The 13,645-nt window shown below is 40.3% G+C and overlaps 1 protein-coding gene across 1 annotated transcript in view; it reads right to left on the bottom strand.

Moving 5' to 3' along the window:
* Positions 1-497: 497 nt before the first annotated feature.
* The window catches only part of mrpl3 (mitochondrial ribosomal protein L3), a 139,801-nt gene continuing 126,653 nt past the window's right edge, over positions 498-13,645 (bottom strand). Inside the window, exon 10 of the mRNA XM_039736964.1 lies at positions 498-819. Coding sequence (XP_039592898.1) covers positions 670-819 — 150 coding nt within the window. The 3' untranslated portion in view covers positions 498-669. The remainder of the gene's footprint in view (positions 820-13,645) is intronic.

Below are 13,645 nucleotides of genomic sequence, written 5' to 3' on the forward strand. Positions count from 1 at the left end.
CTGAGAAAGCTTCCAAGGGGGTGAAGACTTTTTGCAGGCACTGAAAAGGCAGTTGGTACCAATCTGTGAAACACAAAATCGGCCCCAATGATTAATTGAAAAGTTACATTTGGACTGTTGAAAGGAAGGGCAAGACTTTTTTTTTTTTCTTCTCTGGACTTTATTCTGACATATAAAAACAGAATATGTATCTGATTATGGAAATGTGTTTCAGTAAAATAGTGGAATTTTCTATGGAAAACAATTTGTTTTTCAATACATTTGAATTAATGTCTATTTTAGGATAACCTTGGTTTATTAACAGTATCCCTACTTACTGTTTACGGACTACTTAAACACCACAACTTGAAATTCTGATAGCTCTTGAGGTTTGACAATCCAGGAAGAAGCCTCATCTTCTGGAGTAATTTACACAGAAATGTCCATTGCCAGATTTAATATTATTTTCCTGCAAAATAGTCGCAATATTAAAAAAAAAAAAAAGTGAGTGAGTGAAGGGCTTTCTAAAAGAGGCAAAATTTAGACTTGTGCTAGTTCTGCCATGATATTTATTCTTGCACAGTGTGAAGACAGTAATTGACAGAAGTGGAGGCGATCTGACAGGCTCCTTGCGTTTCCAGAAACCTCACAGTGGCAGGAGCTTCAGGGTCTGATTCTACAAGATGTTTCTCAAGCATATGTGATAGAAGGTTCAGTGAATTGAAACATCTCATCATCATACAGGTCTTCTGGCAGATTTTCTTCTCCATCTTTGAAATAAGTTGGAAAAGGGGGATTCTGATTGTTTTCAGTGCGTGTAGGCAGCCTTGTATCTGTGACCTAGAAGAAAAAAAAAAAGGGATAGTGAACAATGTGAGATAATGAATCAGCCTGTCCTCCATGACCAAATGGGACCTTCCAGCATTATAAATCATTGCTGTTAAAACTTACTACACAGTTTTTATTCCAATAATTTTTTAGAAGTAAAGTCTAGGCCGCAGTGTGATACAGTGATTAGAGCTGGCTACCTCCTGAATCCAGCAGACCGATTCTCAATTCCCAGGCCCACATTCTCCCTTGGTCTTTCTCCCTTGGTCTGCATGGGATTTCCAGGTTTATTGAAAACTCTAAAGTGACCCCAGCAAGCGGGAGTGAGTGCAGGTTAGTGCACTGCTTGGGATGCCACCCCATTAGGGTGTGCCCAAGCCTTGTTACCCTCATCTGCTGGGACGGACACTGCACAACTGACCATACATTGGAAAATTTGAACAACTGTGATAAGAACATGACTTTCAGTCCAACAATCTCGTCCATCCTACTCACCCAGACTGCCCAAAACAACACCAAGTTGAGTTCTGAAGCCCCATCCAACCCCCCAAGTTGTGCTCTCCACCACGCTACTCGGTCACATATTCTATGTGTCTGTGTTTCTTTTGTATGAAGAAAGGTTTCTAACAAGTGCACAAAATCTGTCCTCTTTAGACAAGTCAGAATTTTCTGCATCCTTTTTTTCTGTTTCTTGTATGTGTTGGTGGGTGCTTGTTGTTGTTGGTTATACCTGACAACTTTAACCTCTTTATAATCTGCCTTTTTAACACTAGAATTACCAATGCCGTAAAGCCAGCCCACCTTAAATCCCGCGGCACCTCTCCGTCAAGACGTCTTTTGCCTTGTAAATGTGTTGAATAAGCCTAAGCAGCCTGCTATACCTGCCCCAGCAGCACAGAAAGGACCCAGCTCAAACTCTGATTATCTTGTCTTGGAGTGAAGTGCTTGCTGGGGTTTCAGAGGGGAAGTACTAGATCGTTATTTGGAACACATGCATTTCACGTGTGTTCTGTGTCTACAACAATCTATGTAAACACAGCATTAAAACAGAAACATTTTTCATGTTTAGTTCTTGACGAACTCATTTTAAAAATAACAGTCTCAATTCACTGGACTAATTCCCTTCATAATTTTAACATTCTTCAATCATGTCACCTCTTAATTCTTAATATTCTTTTGCAATATTACTAAGACTGCATATTTCCATTCAAAGAACATTGCTAAGGCAACTGCAACAGCAGTGAAGACCAATCAAAAACAAGCCCGTGGATAAAGTGCTAGTCCGGCTCATAACAAATATATAGGGTGGTCCAGATCTAATTATGCAATTTTCATTACGCTATAACTTACTAAGTTTATCACATAAAAAATCACCCAAAAAATCCCGGACCAACGAGAAGTGTGCAAACTGACGACATGAAGAATCACCTTTGCGCCGAACTGGAATCGTCCCCACATAAATCAAAGTCATCCAGACGATCTGGATCTGCATAATTAGATCTGGACTACCCTGTATAACACAGATTAGGGTATTTGGAGTTCTTCTGCGGTTTACTGCCTCCACCACAAGAACTAGGGTTTAGTTTGCATAATTTTCCAAGATGGCTTCAAGGATATTTCTCTCTTCCCAAGTGTTGTGTGATGCCATTAATGCAAGCCTGCTAGTACTCTCTTCACCGTAGCGAATGGCACTTGCTTTTTTCAACTACTGTTAAGTTGTGCTTAAAGCTCTTGTGCTGTGAGGAGCCTGTGATCACGCAAGCTTGTGACCCTCAGAAACTTGTCTTCTGATTGGCTTGTGACTTTGGGCCTGCCAGATCTCTTCCTATCGTGAAGTCTCCCAGTTGCCTTTGGATTGTGTTGGACACCACTGGACTCACAGATACTTTGATATTTTTTTTTTGTAATTTCTCTAACTGAAAGACCTACACTTCTAAGGGTAGTAATGCTCTGTCTCATTTCATTTGTTAATTCTTGCCATTATCACTGGAATATTGCCCAAGTCGTACATCAGAGGTGTAATAACACAGTCTGCTCCAACTCCGCTTTAAGACAGACAGAGGGTTTTTGAAAATGGCACCACTACAAACCTGACAAGAGAAGGCCGCCCACCAAAACTGTCAGACCAGGCAACAAAGGCATTAATCAGAGATGCAACAAAGACACCAAGGAGAACACGGAAGGAGCCACAAGGATCTACCACAGAGATGGGGGTATCTATCCAAAAGACCACTTTAAGCTGTACACTCCACAGTACAGGGATTTATTGGAAGACTGGCGAGTAGAAACACCATTGATTGAAGAAAATAATAAAAAAACATGGTTGGAGTTTGCCCAACAGCAAGTATCGGACTTCCCTCCTCAGACACATGGAAGAATGTGGGTGGGGTGAATGCTTTGGCACAGCACTGTAATTCAAGTGTGTCTAGAGTTTTACTGCATGCGGATATCTGCACTGTAAGCAGATAAAAACCAAGTGAAGCAACCATAAGCAAGATTACAAAAAATGCAAGCTAACACTTGGTCCACTCACGTACATGTGAGTGTGTTTTAGCTATGTCTCTTTCTGAAAGTGCCAAAGATATCAATTTAAGTCTTCATAATCAGCTTGAACACTTCCTATACCATTTAAAGATACAGCACCAATAAGCACCATCTCTCTGTTATATTTTATATTATATATATATATATTTTAGAAATGTTGGCCAACTGAAAGGTATGAACATGAAAAGTATGAGCTTGTACAGCACCCAGTATTTAGTTGGCCTGGATTACTGCAGCAATGCGGCGTGGCGTGGAGTCGATCAGTCTGTGGCCCTTCTTAGGTGTTATGAGAGCCCATGTTGCTCTGATAGTGGCCTTCAGCTCTTCTTAATTGTTGGGTGTGGCGTATTGCATCTTCCTCTTCACAATACCCCATAGATTTTCTATGGGGTTAAGGTCAGGCGAGTTTGCTGGCCAATCAAGAACAGGGATACCATGGTCCTTAAACCAGGTACTGGTAGCTTTGGCACTGTGTGCAGGTGTCAGGTCCTGTTGGAAAATTAAATCTGCATCTCCATAAAGTTCGTCAGCAGCAGGAAGCATGAAGTGCTCTAAAACTTCTTGGTAGATGGCTGCGTTGACCTTGGACCTCAGAAAACACAATTGACCAACACTTTTTTCTACCACATCTTGTCCTTCCCTTCGCCTCTCTATTAATGTGCTTGGACACAGAGCTCTGTGAACAGCCAGCCTCTTTAGCAATGACCTTTTGTGTCTTGCCCTCCTTATGCAAGGTGTCAATGGTCATCTTTAGGACAACTGTCAAGTCAGCAGTCTTCCCCATGATTGTGTAGCCTACAGAACTAGACTGAGAGACCATTGAAAGGCTTTTGAGTTAATTAGCTGATTAGAGTGAGTGTGGCACCAGGTGTCTTCAGTATTCAACCTTTTCACAATATTAGAATTTTCCGAGATACTGAATTTGGGACTTTCATTAGTTGTCAGTTATAATCCTCAAAATTAAAAGAAAAAAAAAACATTTGGAATACATCAGTCTGTGTGTAATGAATGAATCTAATATACAAGTTTCACTTTTTGAATGGAATTACTGAAATAAATCAACTTTGTCATGATATTCTCATTTTATGACCGGCACCTGTATATGTATCTATACTAATAAAAGGCAAAGCCCTCACTGACTGACTGACTGACTCAATCATCACTATTTCTCCAAGTTCCCGTGTAGGTAGAAGGCTGAAATTTGGCAGGCTCGTTCCTTACAGCTTCCTTACAAAAGTTGGGCAGGTTTCATTTCGAAATTCTACGCGTAATGGTCATAACTGGAAGCTATTTTTCTCCATTTACTTTCTCCAAAAGTCCGGGCAATCATTGAGATGTTTCTTAGCAAAATTGAGATGAGCCCTAATGTTCTTTTTGCTTAACAGTGGTTTGCGTCTTGGAAATCTGCCATGCAGGCCGTTTTTGCCCAGTCTCTTTCTTATGGTGGAGTTGTGAACACTGACCTTAATTGAGGCAAGTGAGGCCTGCAGTTCTTTAGATGTTGTCCTGGGGTCTTTTGTGACCTCTCGGATGAGTCGTCTCTGCGCTCTTGGGGTAATTTTGGTCGGCCAGCCACTCCTGGGAAGGTTCACCACTGTTCCATGTTTTTGCCATTTGTGGATAATGGCTCTCACTGTGGTTCGCTGGAGTCCCAAAGCTTTAGAAATGGCTTTATAACCTTTACCAGACTGATAGATCTCAATTACTTCTGTTCTCATTTGTTCCTGAATTTCTTTGGATCTTGGCATGATGTCTAGCTTTTGAGGTGCTTTTGGTCTACTTCTCTGTGTCAGGCAGCTCCTATTTAAGTGATTTCTTGATTGAAACACGTGTGGCAGTAATTAGGCCTGGGGGTGGCTACGGAAATTGAACTCAGGTGGGATACACCACAGTTAGGTTATTTTTGAACAAGGGGGCAATTACTTTTTCACACAGGGCCATGTAGGTTTGGATTTTTTTCTCCCTAAATAATAAAAACCATCATTTAAAACTGCATTTTGTGTTTACTTGTGTTATATTTGACTAATGGTTAAATGTGTTTGATGATCAGAAACATTTTGCGTGACAAACATGCAAAAGAATAAGAAATCAGGAAGGGGGCAAATAGTTTTTCACACCACTGTATATATGTACACGTATATATATATATATATATATATATATATATATATATATATATGCCAGCAACACTCATGACAATGACAAAACAATTACATTGTCAATCATGTTACGTATTATTAAAATGTTTCCTTTTCTTTTACTTCTCCGCTGCCAAGCGTGGTACTTCTTATATATATATATCTCTCTATATATATATATATATATATATATATATATATATATATATATATATATATATATATATATATAGAGAGAGAGAGAGAGAGAGAGAGAGAGAGAGAGAGATATACACTCACCTAAAGGATTATTAGGACCATCATACTAATCCGGTGTTTGACCCCCTTTCGCCTTCAGAACTGCCTTAATTCTACGTGGCATTGATTCAACAAGGTGCTGAAAGCATTCTTTAGAAATGTTGGAGTTGATGGAGATTTGTGGGATGCACATCTAGGGCACGAAGCTCCCGTTCCACCACATCCCAAAGATGCTCTATTGGGTTGAGATCTGGTGACTGTGGGGGCCATTTTAGTACAGTGAACTCAATGTCATGTTCAAGAAACCAATTTGAAATGATTCCAGCTTTGTGACATGGCGCTTTATCCTGCTGGTAGTAGCCATCAGAGGATGGGTACATGGTGGTCATGAAGGGATGGGCATGGTCAGAAACAATGCTCAGGTCGCTCGTGGCATTTAAACGATGCCCAATTGGCACTAAGGGGTCTAAAGTGTCCCAAGAAAACATCCCCCACACCATTACACCACCACCATTACCAGCCTGCACAGTGGTAACAAGGCATGATGGATCCATGTTCTCATTCTGTTTACGCCAAATTCTGACTCTACCATTTGAATGTCTCAACAGAAATCGAGACTCATCAGACCAGGCAACATTTTTCCAGTCTTCAACTGTCCAATTTTGGTGAGCTCGTGCAAATTGTAGCCTCTTTTTCCTATTTGTAGTGGAGATGAGTGGTACCCGGTGGGGTCTTCTGCTGTTGTAGCCCATCCGCCTCAAGGTTGTGCGTGTTGTGGCTTCACAAATGCTTTGCTGCATACCTTGGTTGTAACGAGTGGTTATTTCAGTCAAAGTTGCTCTTCTATCAGCTTGAATCAGTCAGCCCATTCATTCTCCTCTGACCTCTAGCATCAACAAGGCATTTTCGCCCACAGGACTGCCGAATACTGGATGTTTTTCCCTTTTCACACCAGTCTTTGTAAACCCTAGGAATAGTTGTGCGTGAAAATCCCAGTTAGTGAGAAGATTGTGAAATACTCAGACCGGACCGTCTGGCACCAACAACCATGCCACGCTCAGAATTGCTTAAATCACCTTTCTTTGCCATTCTGACATTCAGTTTGGAGTTCAGGAGATTGTCTTGACCAGGACCACACCCCTAAATGCAGTGAAGCAACTGCCATGTGATTGGTTGATTAGATAATTGCATTCATGAGAAATTGAACAGGTGTTCCTAATAATCCTTTAGGTGAGTGTGTATATATATATATATATATATATATATAGAACAACACTCATATCAATGACAAAACAATTACATTGACAATCATGTTACGTTATTTTTGAAATTTTTCCTTTTCTTTTTCATAACTTCTTTAACACGCTACTTCTCCGCTGCAAAGCGCGGGCATTCTGCTAGTATATATATATATATATATATAAAATCCAGCATCTGTCTGCTTTGCACAAGAGAACTACTTCACGGATTTAGATTAGTTTTTTTTTCTACAATTTGCTTGGACATTCCGGTTGATTTTGCGACTTCTCTCATGTCTCAAGTATTATAGTTCGCCTGTGGCACCAATTTATTTGCGCGAATCCAAGAGACAGGCTGTGGGCCGAGGGGAGGGGGAGGCAGGACTTCAGGAGTAGGGAGCAAGGCGGGACCCTCCTCACTCACACGCCAGCCTCCATTCGAGTTGTTCTACCTCTCGCCATGTGTTGGAGCGCACCTTGCCTCCGCTTAGCTAGCGATACCTGTTGACAGAAATGATCATCTACAGATTGTTAAAGAGTAACATTTGACATTTTTGAGAGACAGAGAGAAAGGTCAGAGCTATGCATGTTTTAGAGGGTAGCTGCTCATTGGCAGAGATATCACGGCCATGTGCCTCTTCTCCACACGCGGAGGGAAAACTCTCTCATCAGAGCTAAACACGATTAGATATAGTGGCAACGTTTGACATTGGAGCATGCCTACCTCCTGCTTGGACAGATTGCCAACTTTTTACATTTTTGGCAAAGAGATCACAGCTATATTCTCACCCACTGATAGCAAATCCAAAAATATTGTATATTAAGAGGCCCTCAGATATGACAGCTATCAATATAAATTCTTCTCAATACAAAATATTACATTTTTGTTTATTGATTTTTAAAGTTTGCCCTGTTTCACTATTATACGGGTAGAGTCAAAGGGGACAGGTAGTTAGTTTATAAACTGCAGTTCCAATGCTTTACCTGAGAGCATTTTCTACATCATTATTGCCTGCAATTTGAAAAGCTTACAGTGGGTACTTGTCAAAGAAGTCTAATTTTCGGAGAACTCAGAAGACACATTTTTGTAAATGAATACTGATGCTACATACTTATAAAACTGATTTTTTTTTTGTTGTTGCTGTTTTTAATTTTATTGGTTAACACTGAAGGCTTACAATCATGTGTGATGCTTGTATGAAAGCAAGCAAAAGTCCTTGAAAATGTGAAATAGCTTGCTTAGTCAGCAAAATCTGAAAGGCACAGAAACCTAATCCTTGAGCTAAATTAGGCTAAAGATACTTTGTCCACTTAATGCAAACAGATTAAAGTCATGGAGCTGTAAATCCTAATCAATAAAAAAAAAATGGAACGTTCTGCAGGGTGAAAGGGTCAATTTATGTCACAAGAGTAGAGAAGGCAAACCATCGATCACTCTAATTGACTTTTCAAAATTTTGTAAATAATTCTGAACTTGGGGCGGCACAGTGGCCTAGTGGGTAGCGCTGCTGCCTCGCAGTTAAGAGACCTGGGTTCGCTTTCCGGGTCCTCCCTCCGTGGAGTTTGCATGTTCTCCCCGTGTTTGCGTGGGTTTCCTCCCACTGTCCAAAGACATGTAGGTTAGGTAAATTGGCGATCCTAAACTGTCCCTAGTGTGTGCTGGGTGTGTGTGTGTGTGCGCGCCCTGCCCGGGGATTGTTTCCTGCCTTGCGCCCAGTGTTGGCTGGGATTGGCTCCAGCAGACCTCCGTGACCCTGTAGTTAGGATATAGCGGGTTGGATAATGGATGGATGGATGGATTCTGAAATTGTCAGAGGGCTAAGATTAAAGAGAGAATTACAGATACCTTCAAATTTTTCTTCAAAATTGGAAAGCTGCATCTTTGACTTTGGGGGGTGGGCTATGCACTTTTAACCCCCAGGACCCTGGGTGTCATTACGTAGGTTAAGAGCAGCGATTCGTAACTGGTAGGTTGCAGAGCACCACCCAGTGGACCGTGATGGGATTGCTCAAATTAAAGTGAGGTGACTGCTTGTAGGGTAAGTTTGGTATTTTTCAAGTCCAAGTTATTTCCTCACAATCAAGGCATATATGTATTTTCAATGCAAAATTGTGTTCTAAAGTTAATCACTTTCTATAAATTAATAAATAAATTAATTACTTTACAATGAAGGGTATACAGCACAGAGTGAAAGCTGAAAAACTTACCAAATACGTCCATTTTTCAAGCCAAGTCAGTTGTTGAGTATCGATGTGCGCTTTCTGTGCTTCCAATACATATTTGTGACAACAAAAGGGATCTAGAAATCATCATTTTATCTCATATTCCTGGTACTATTTTTCTTGAGGTAAAGTATACATTTTCAATTCACTTGTGCGAGTTTTCACAAAACCAAACACGTGGCACAAAAGGCTTACTGTGATTTGGTGTTTTTTCAGCGGAAACCGCTCCCTGCCCGAAGGGGTGAAAGGTTGTCGAGACTACTGTGGTGAGCTTCTGTGCACAGCTCGTCTTCTTTTAAAATGGCCGAATATCATGATATTGTTTTTGGTTCAAAAATGGCATGTATAAACTATTTTATAATATGTATGCAATCACAAGTCGCTGTAAGGGAAAAGGAAAGAAAAATAGTGGTTGAAAGTGCCTGCCTGTTATGCCAGGACATCCCGACTTCATCTGTACCAGCACACCTTATTATTAAGGAATGAGATCATATGTAACATTTAATTGTGTGCTTTGTTCTGTGAAAACAGTTTACATACTGTATAAGAAGTCTTAGTCTGTAAACCAAATGCTTACACACAAGACTTTTAATGATGAACTATTTTGGGACCTTTGAATGTCATTATTGGCAGAGGGATATTACAAACCGGATTCCAAAAAAGTTGGGACACTAAACAAATTGTGAATAAAAACTGAATGCAATGATGTGGAGATATTTTATTTGTAATAGAATGTAGATGACAGATCAAACGTTTAATCCAAGTAAATGTATCATTTTAAAGGAAAAATATGTTGATTCAAAATTACACGGTGTCAACAAATCCCAAAAACGTTGGGACAAGTAGCAATAAGAGGCTGGAAAAAGTAAATTTGAGCATAACGAAGAGCTGGAAGACCAATAAACACTAATTAGGTCAATTGGCAACATGATTGGGTATAAAAAGAGCTTCTCAGAGTGGCAGTGTCTCTCAGAAGCCAAGATGGGTAGAGGATCACCAATTCCCACAATGTTGCGCAGAAAGATAGTGGAGCAATATCAGAAAGGTGTTACCCAGCGAAAAATTGCAAAGACTTTGCATCTATCATCATCAACTGTGCATAACATCATCCGAAGATTCAGAGAATCTGGAACAATCTCTGTGCATAAGGGTCAAGGCCGTTAAACCATACTGGATGCCCGTGATCTCCGGGCCCTTAAACGACACTGCACCACAAACAGGAATGCTACTGTAAAGGAAATCACAGAATGGGCTCAGGAATACTTCCAGAAAGCATTGTCAGTGAACACAATCCACCGTGCCATCCGCCGTTGCCAGCTGAAACTCTACAGTGCAAAGAAGAAGCCATTTCTAAGCAAGATCCACAAGCTCAGGCGTTGTCACTGGGCCAGGGATCATTTAAAATGGAGTGTGGCAAAATGGAAGACTGTTCTGTGGTCAGACGAGTCACGATTCGAAGTTCTTTTTGGAAATCTGGGACGCCATGTCATCCGGACCAAAGAGGACAAGGACAACCCAAGTTGTTATCAACGCTCAGTTCAGAAGCCTGCATCTCTGATGGTATGGGGTTGCATGAGTGCGTGTGGCATGGGCAGCTTGCATGTCTGGAAAGGCACCATCAATGCAGAAAAATATATTCAGGTTCTAGAACAACATATGCTCCCATCCAGACGTCATCTCTTTCAGGGAAGACCCTGCATTTTTCAACAAGATAATGCCAGACCACATTCTGCATCAATCACAACATCATGGCTGCATAGGAAGAGGATCCGGGTACTGAAATGGCCAGTCTGCAGTCCAGATCTTTCACCTACAGAGAACAATTGGCGCATCAGAAAGAGGAAGGTGCGACAAAGAAGGCCCAAGACGATTGAACAGTTAGAGGCCTGTATTAGACAAGAATGGGAGAGCAATCCTATTTCTAAACTTGAGAAACTGTTCTCTTCGGTCCCCAGACGTCTGTTGAGTGTTGTAAGAAGAAGGGGAGATGCCACACAGTGGGGAAAATGGCCTTGTCCCAACTTTTTTGGGATTTTGTTGAAATTCATATTTTTCCCTTAAAATGATACATTTTCTCAGTTTAAACTTTTGTTCCCTGATTTATGTTCTATTCTGAATAAAATATTAGAAGTTGGCACCTCCACATCATTGCATTCAGTTTTTATTCACAATTTGTTTAGTGTCCCAACTTTTTTGGAATCCGGTTTGTATCTGAGTGCTCATTGGTGGGAGTGAACTTCTGATGGCCGACTCGCTCTCTGAAACCAGCAGCTACACCACCAAGACCCGTGGCATGGCCACCTGAGGATGTTAGACCCGACAAGCCATACTTCTTCCAAATAAACTTTCCCCAATCGATGATCAAAAATAAATTAAAAAACAAACAGTATGTAAAATAATAAAGCGAGTATATATTGATAAAAAAGAAACAAACAAACTCCCAAACAATACATACATCATAACGTAACCAACTCCAACATAACATTCAGCCCCAAAAGTGTCCGGTGGAAAGTAATAATAAAAAGAGAAGGTGCAGCACAAACTAAATATACAATTCAAACCCTCCCTTGACCCCACACTGAACATGAACTCACTAAGACACACAGAAAGCACGAAATGCACATAAAAGTCCAGAAGAATTAACAGAAAATGGACAAGGTTTGTGAACCTGATTCAGCTAGTCCTACTGAAATTACACGGATGAAAATGATGGCTTGCTACTCTCCCCAAACAATAAGAAAAAGTCTCACCGTGCTTATCCTCAGTATGTAGCGTAATCCAGAACCCTGGGATTTTGCGGTGCAAAGACGCTGCTGTCGGGCGTTGAAAGAGGCAGGCAGACAAAGGGGTGAATGGTTTGGATATGTGCTTTCTGCCGTCTAGTACAAAGGGATGTTTTTTTTTTCCTTTCTTTCTGTCCTTTCGTTTAAATAGTGAAGGACCGGATGCAGGTGATGGGATTGACAGGAACAATTATCATGAGGGACCACGGTTCCACAGTGTTATCCTTCTCCTACTGTTTCCAGGGAAGCATATTTACAAACACCCAGATCACATACACAGGACAACACAACAAAAGACAGGACTCAGCACAACATACATTTACGTCGACATTAACCATGTAGCACTGCTACAAACTGTTTACCAGCTACTATATGTAAATGGACCTGAGTGAGAACAGGAGCTGCTCTCTTAAGACTAATCAGACGTGCTATGGTGAGCCTCCAACAGGTGGTACAAATAAAGGACAACCATGGATTTCATTTACAGTGATGACTCAAGACTTTTCTTATTTACTAGGTATTTTCCACAAAAATGTGCACCAATACTCAACCAGTATCTTGGCTTGAAAAACAGTCATATTTGGTAAATTGTTAAGCTTTTATGTGCATCCTATCCTCCAATATAAAGCCCCAGAGATATATTTATATTATATATAAAGTAGAACTGATCAAAAGGAATGATCAAAAGTTACCGGAAACATTTAGTTGCAGTTATTGCTGCAAAGGGGGGGGTCACACCAGATACTGAAAGCAAAGGTTCACATACTTTTGCCATTCACAAATATGTAATATTTGATCATTTACCTTAATAAATAAATGACCAAGTATAATATTTTATCCCATTTGTTTAACTGGTTTCTCTTTTAGGACTTGAGTGAAAATCTGATGATGTTTTAGGTCATATTTATACAGAAATATATAAAATTCTAAAGGGTTCACAAACTTTCAAGCACAACTGTATATCATGATTACTATTTAAGACAAGACAACAAGATTACAAGTTATGCATCAAAGAAGAATAAAAAACTCTTGAATTATTTTCTGCTTGCAGCAGGAGCATTACGTGTTAATAATTTCTGCCATATTCTTTTGCTGTATTCTGGAGGCATTAATAAAACACCCTGATTTTATTTCCGTATTAAATGAGTACGCAGTTGTGGCAGGACTGCATGGATTGTGTTATGGTTTGTACTTTGGTTATTGATTTATTTATTTTTAAACATTTTCATTTGTTGTACAATTTTTAATCTCAGAGGGAAAATTGTCTTTTTGCATTACCTTTTGGGGGTCAGAGTGCAGGGTCAACCATTGTCCAGCACTCCAGGAGCAATGTTCAGGTTAAGGGCCTCGCTCAAAGGCCCAACAGAGTAGGATCCATTCTGGCAGTAATGGGATTTGAACCAGGAGCATTTCAGATACCAGCACAGATCCACAAATTTACACACCTTTAAAAGTAGTTCTTGTTGCACATAGTAAGGATATTGATGATCAACAGCACTTTCACCTTTGAAGGTTGGATTTCCTGTTTTTTTTCCCCATTCCGTTTTAGCTGACCAGCTTTAAAACAGCATGGATTATTTATACATTTATCACTGTGAGAGAGCAGAATTCAGCTCTGCTTACCGTCAGCATTTTCATTTCTTTCAAAGCCATGTCCGATATCTGCCCTAAATGG

The sequence above is a fragment of the Polypterus senegalus genome, chromosome 15 (genome assembly GCF_016835505.1).
Source record: "Polypterus senegalus isolate Bchr_013 chromosome 15, ASM1683550v1, whole genome shotgun sequence".
Taxonomy (NCBI): domain Eukaryota; kingdom Metazoa; phylum Chordata; class Cladistia; order Polypteriformes; family Polypteridae; genus Polypterus; species Polypterus senegalus.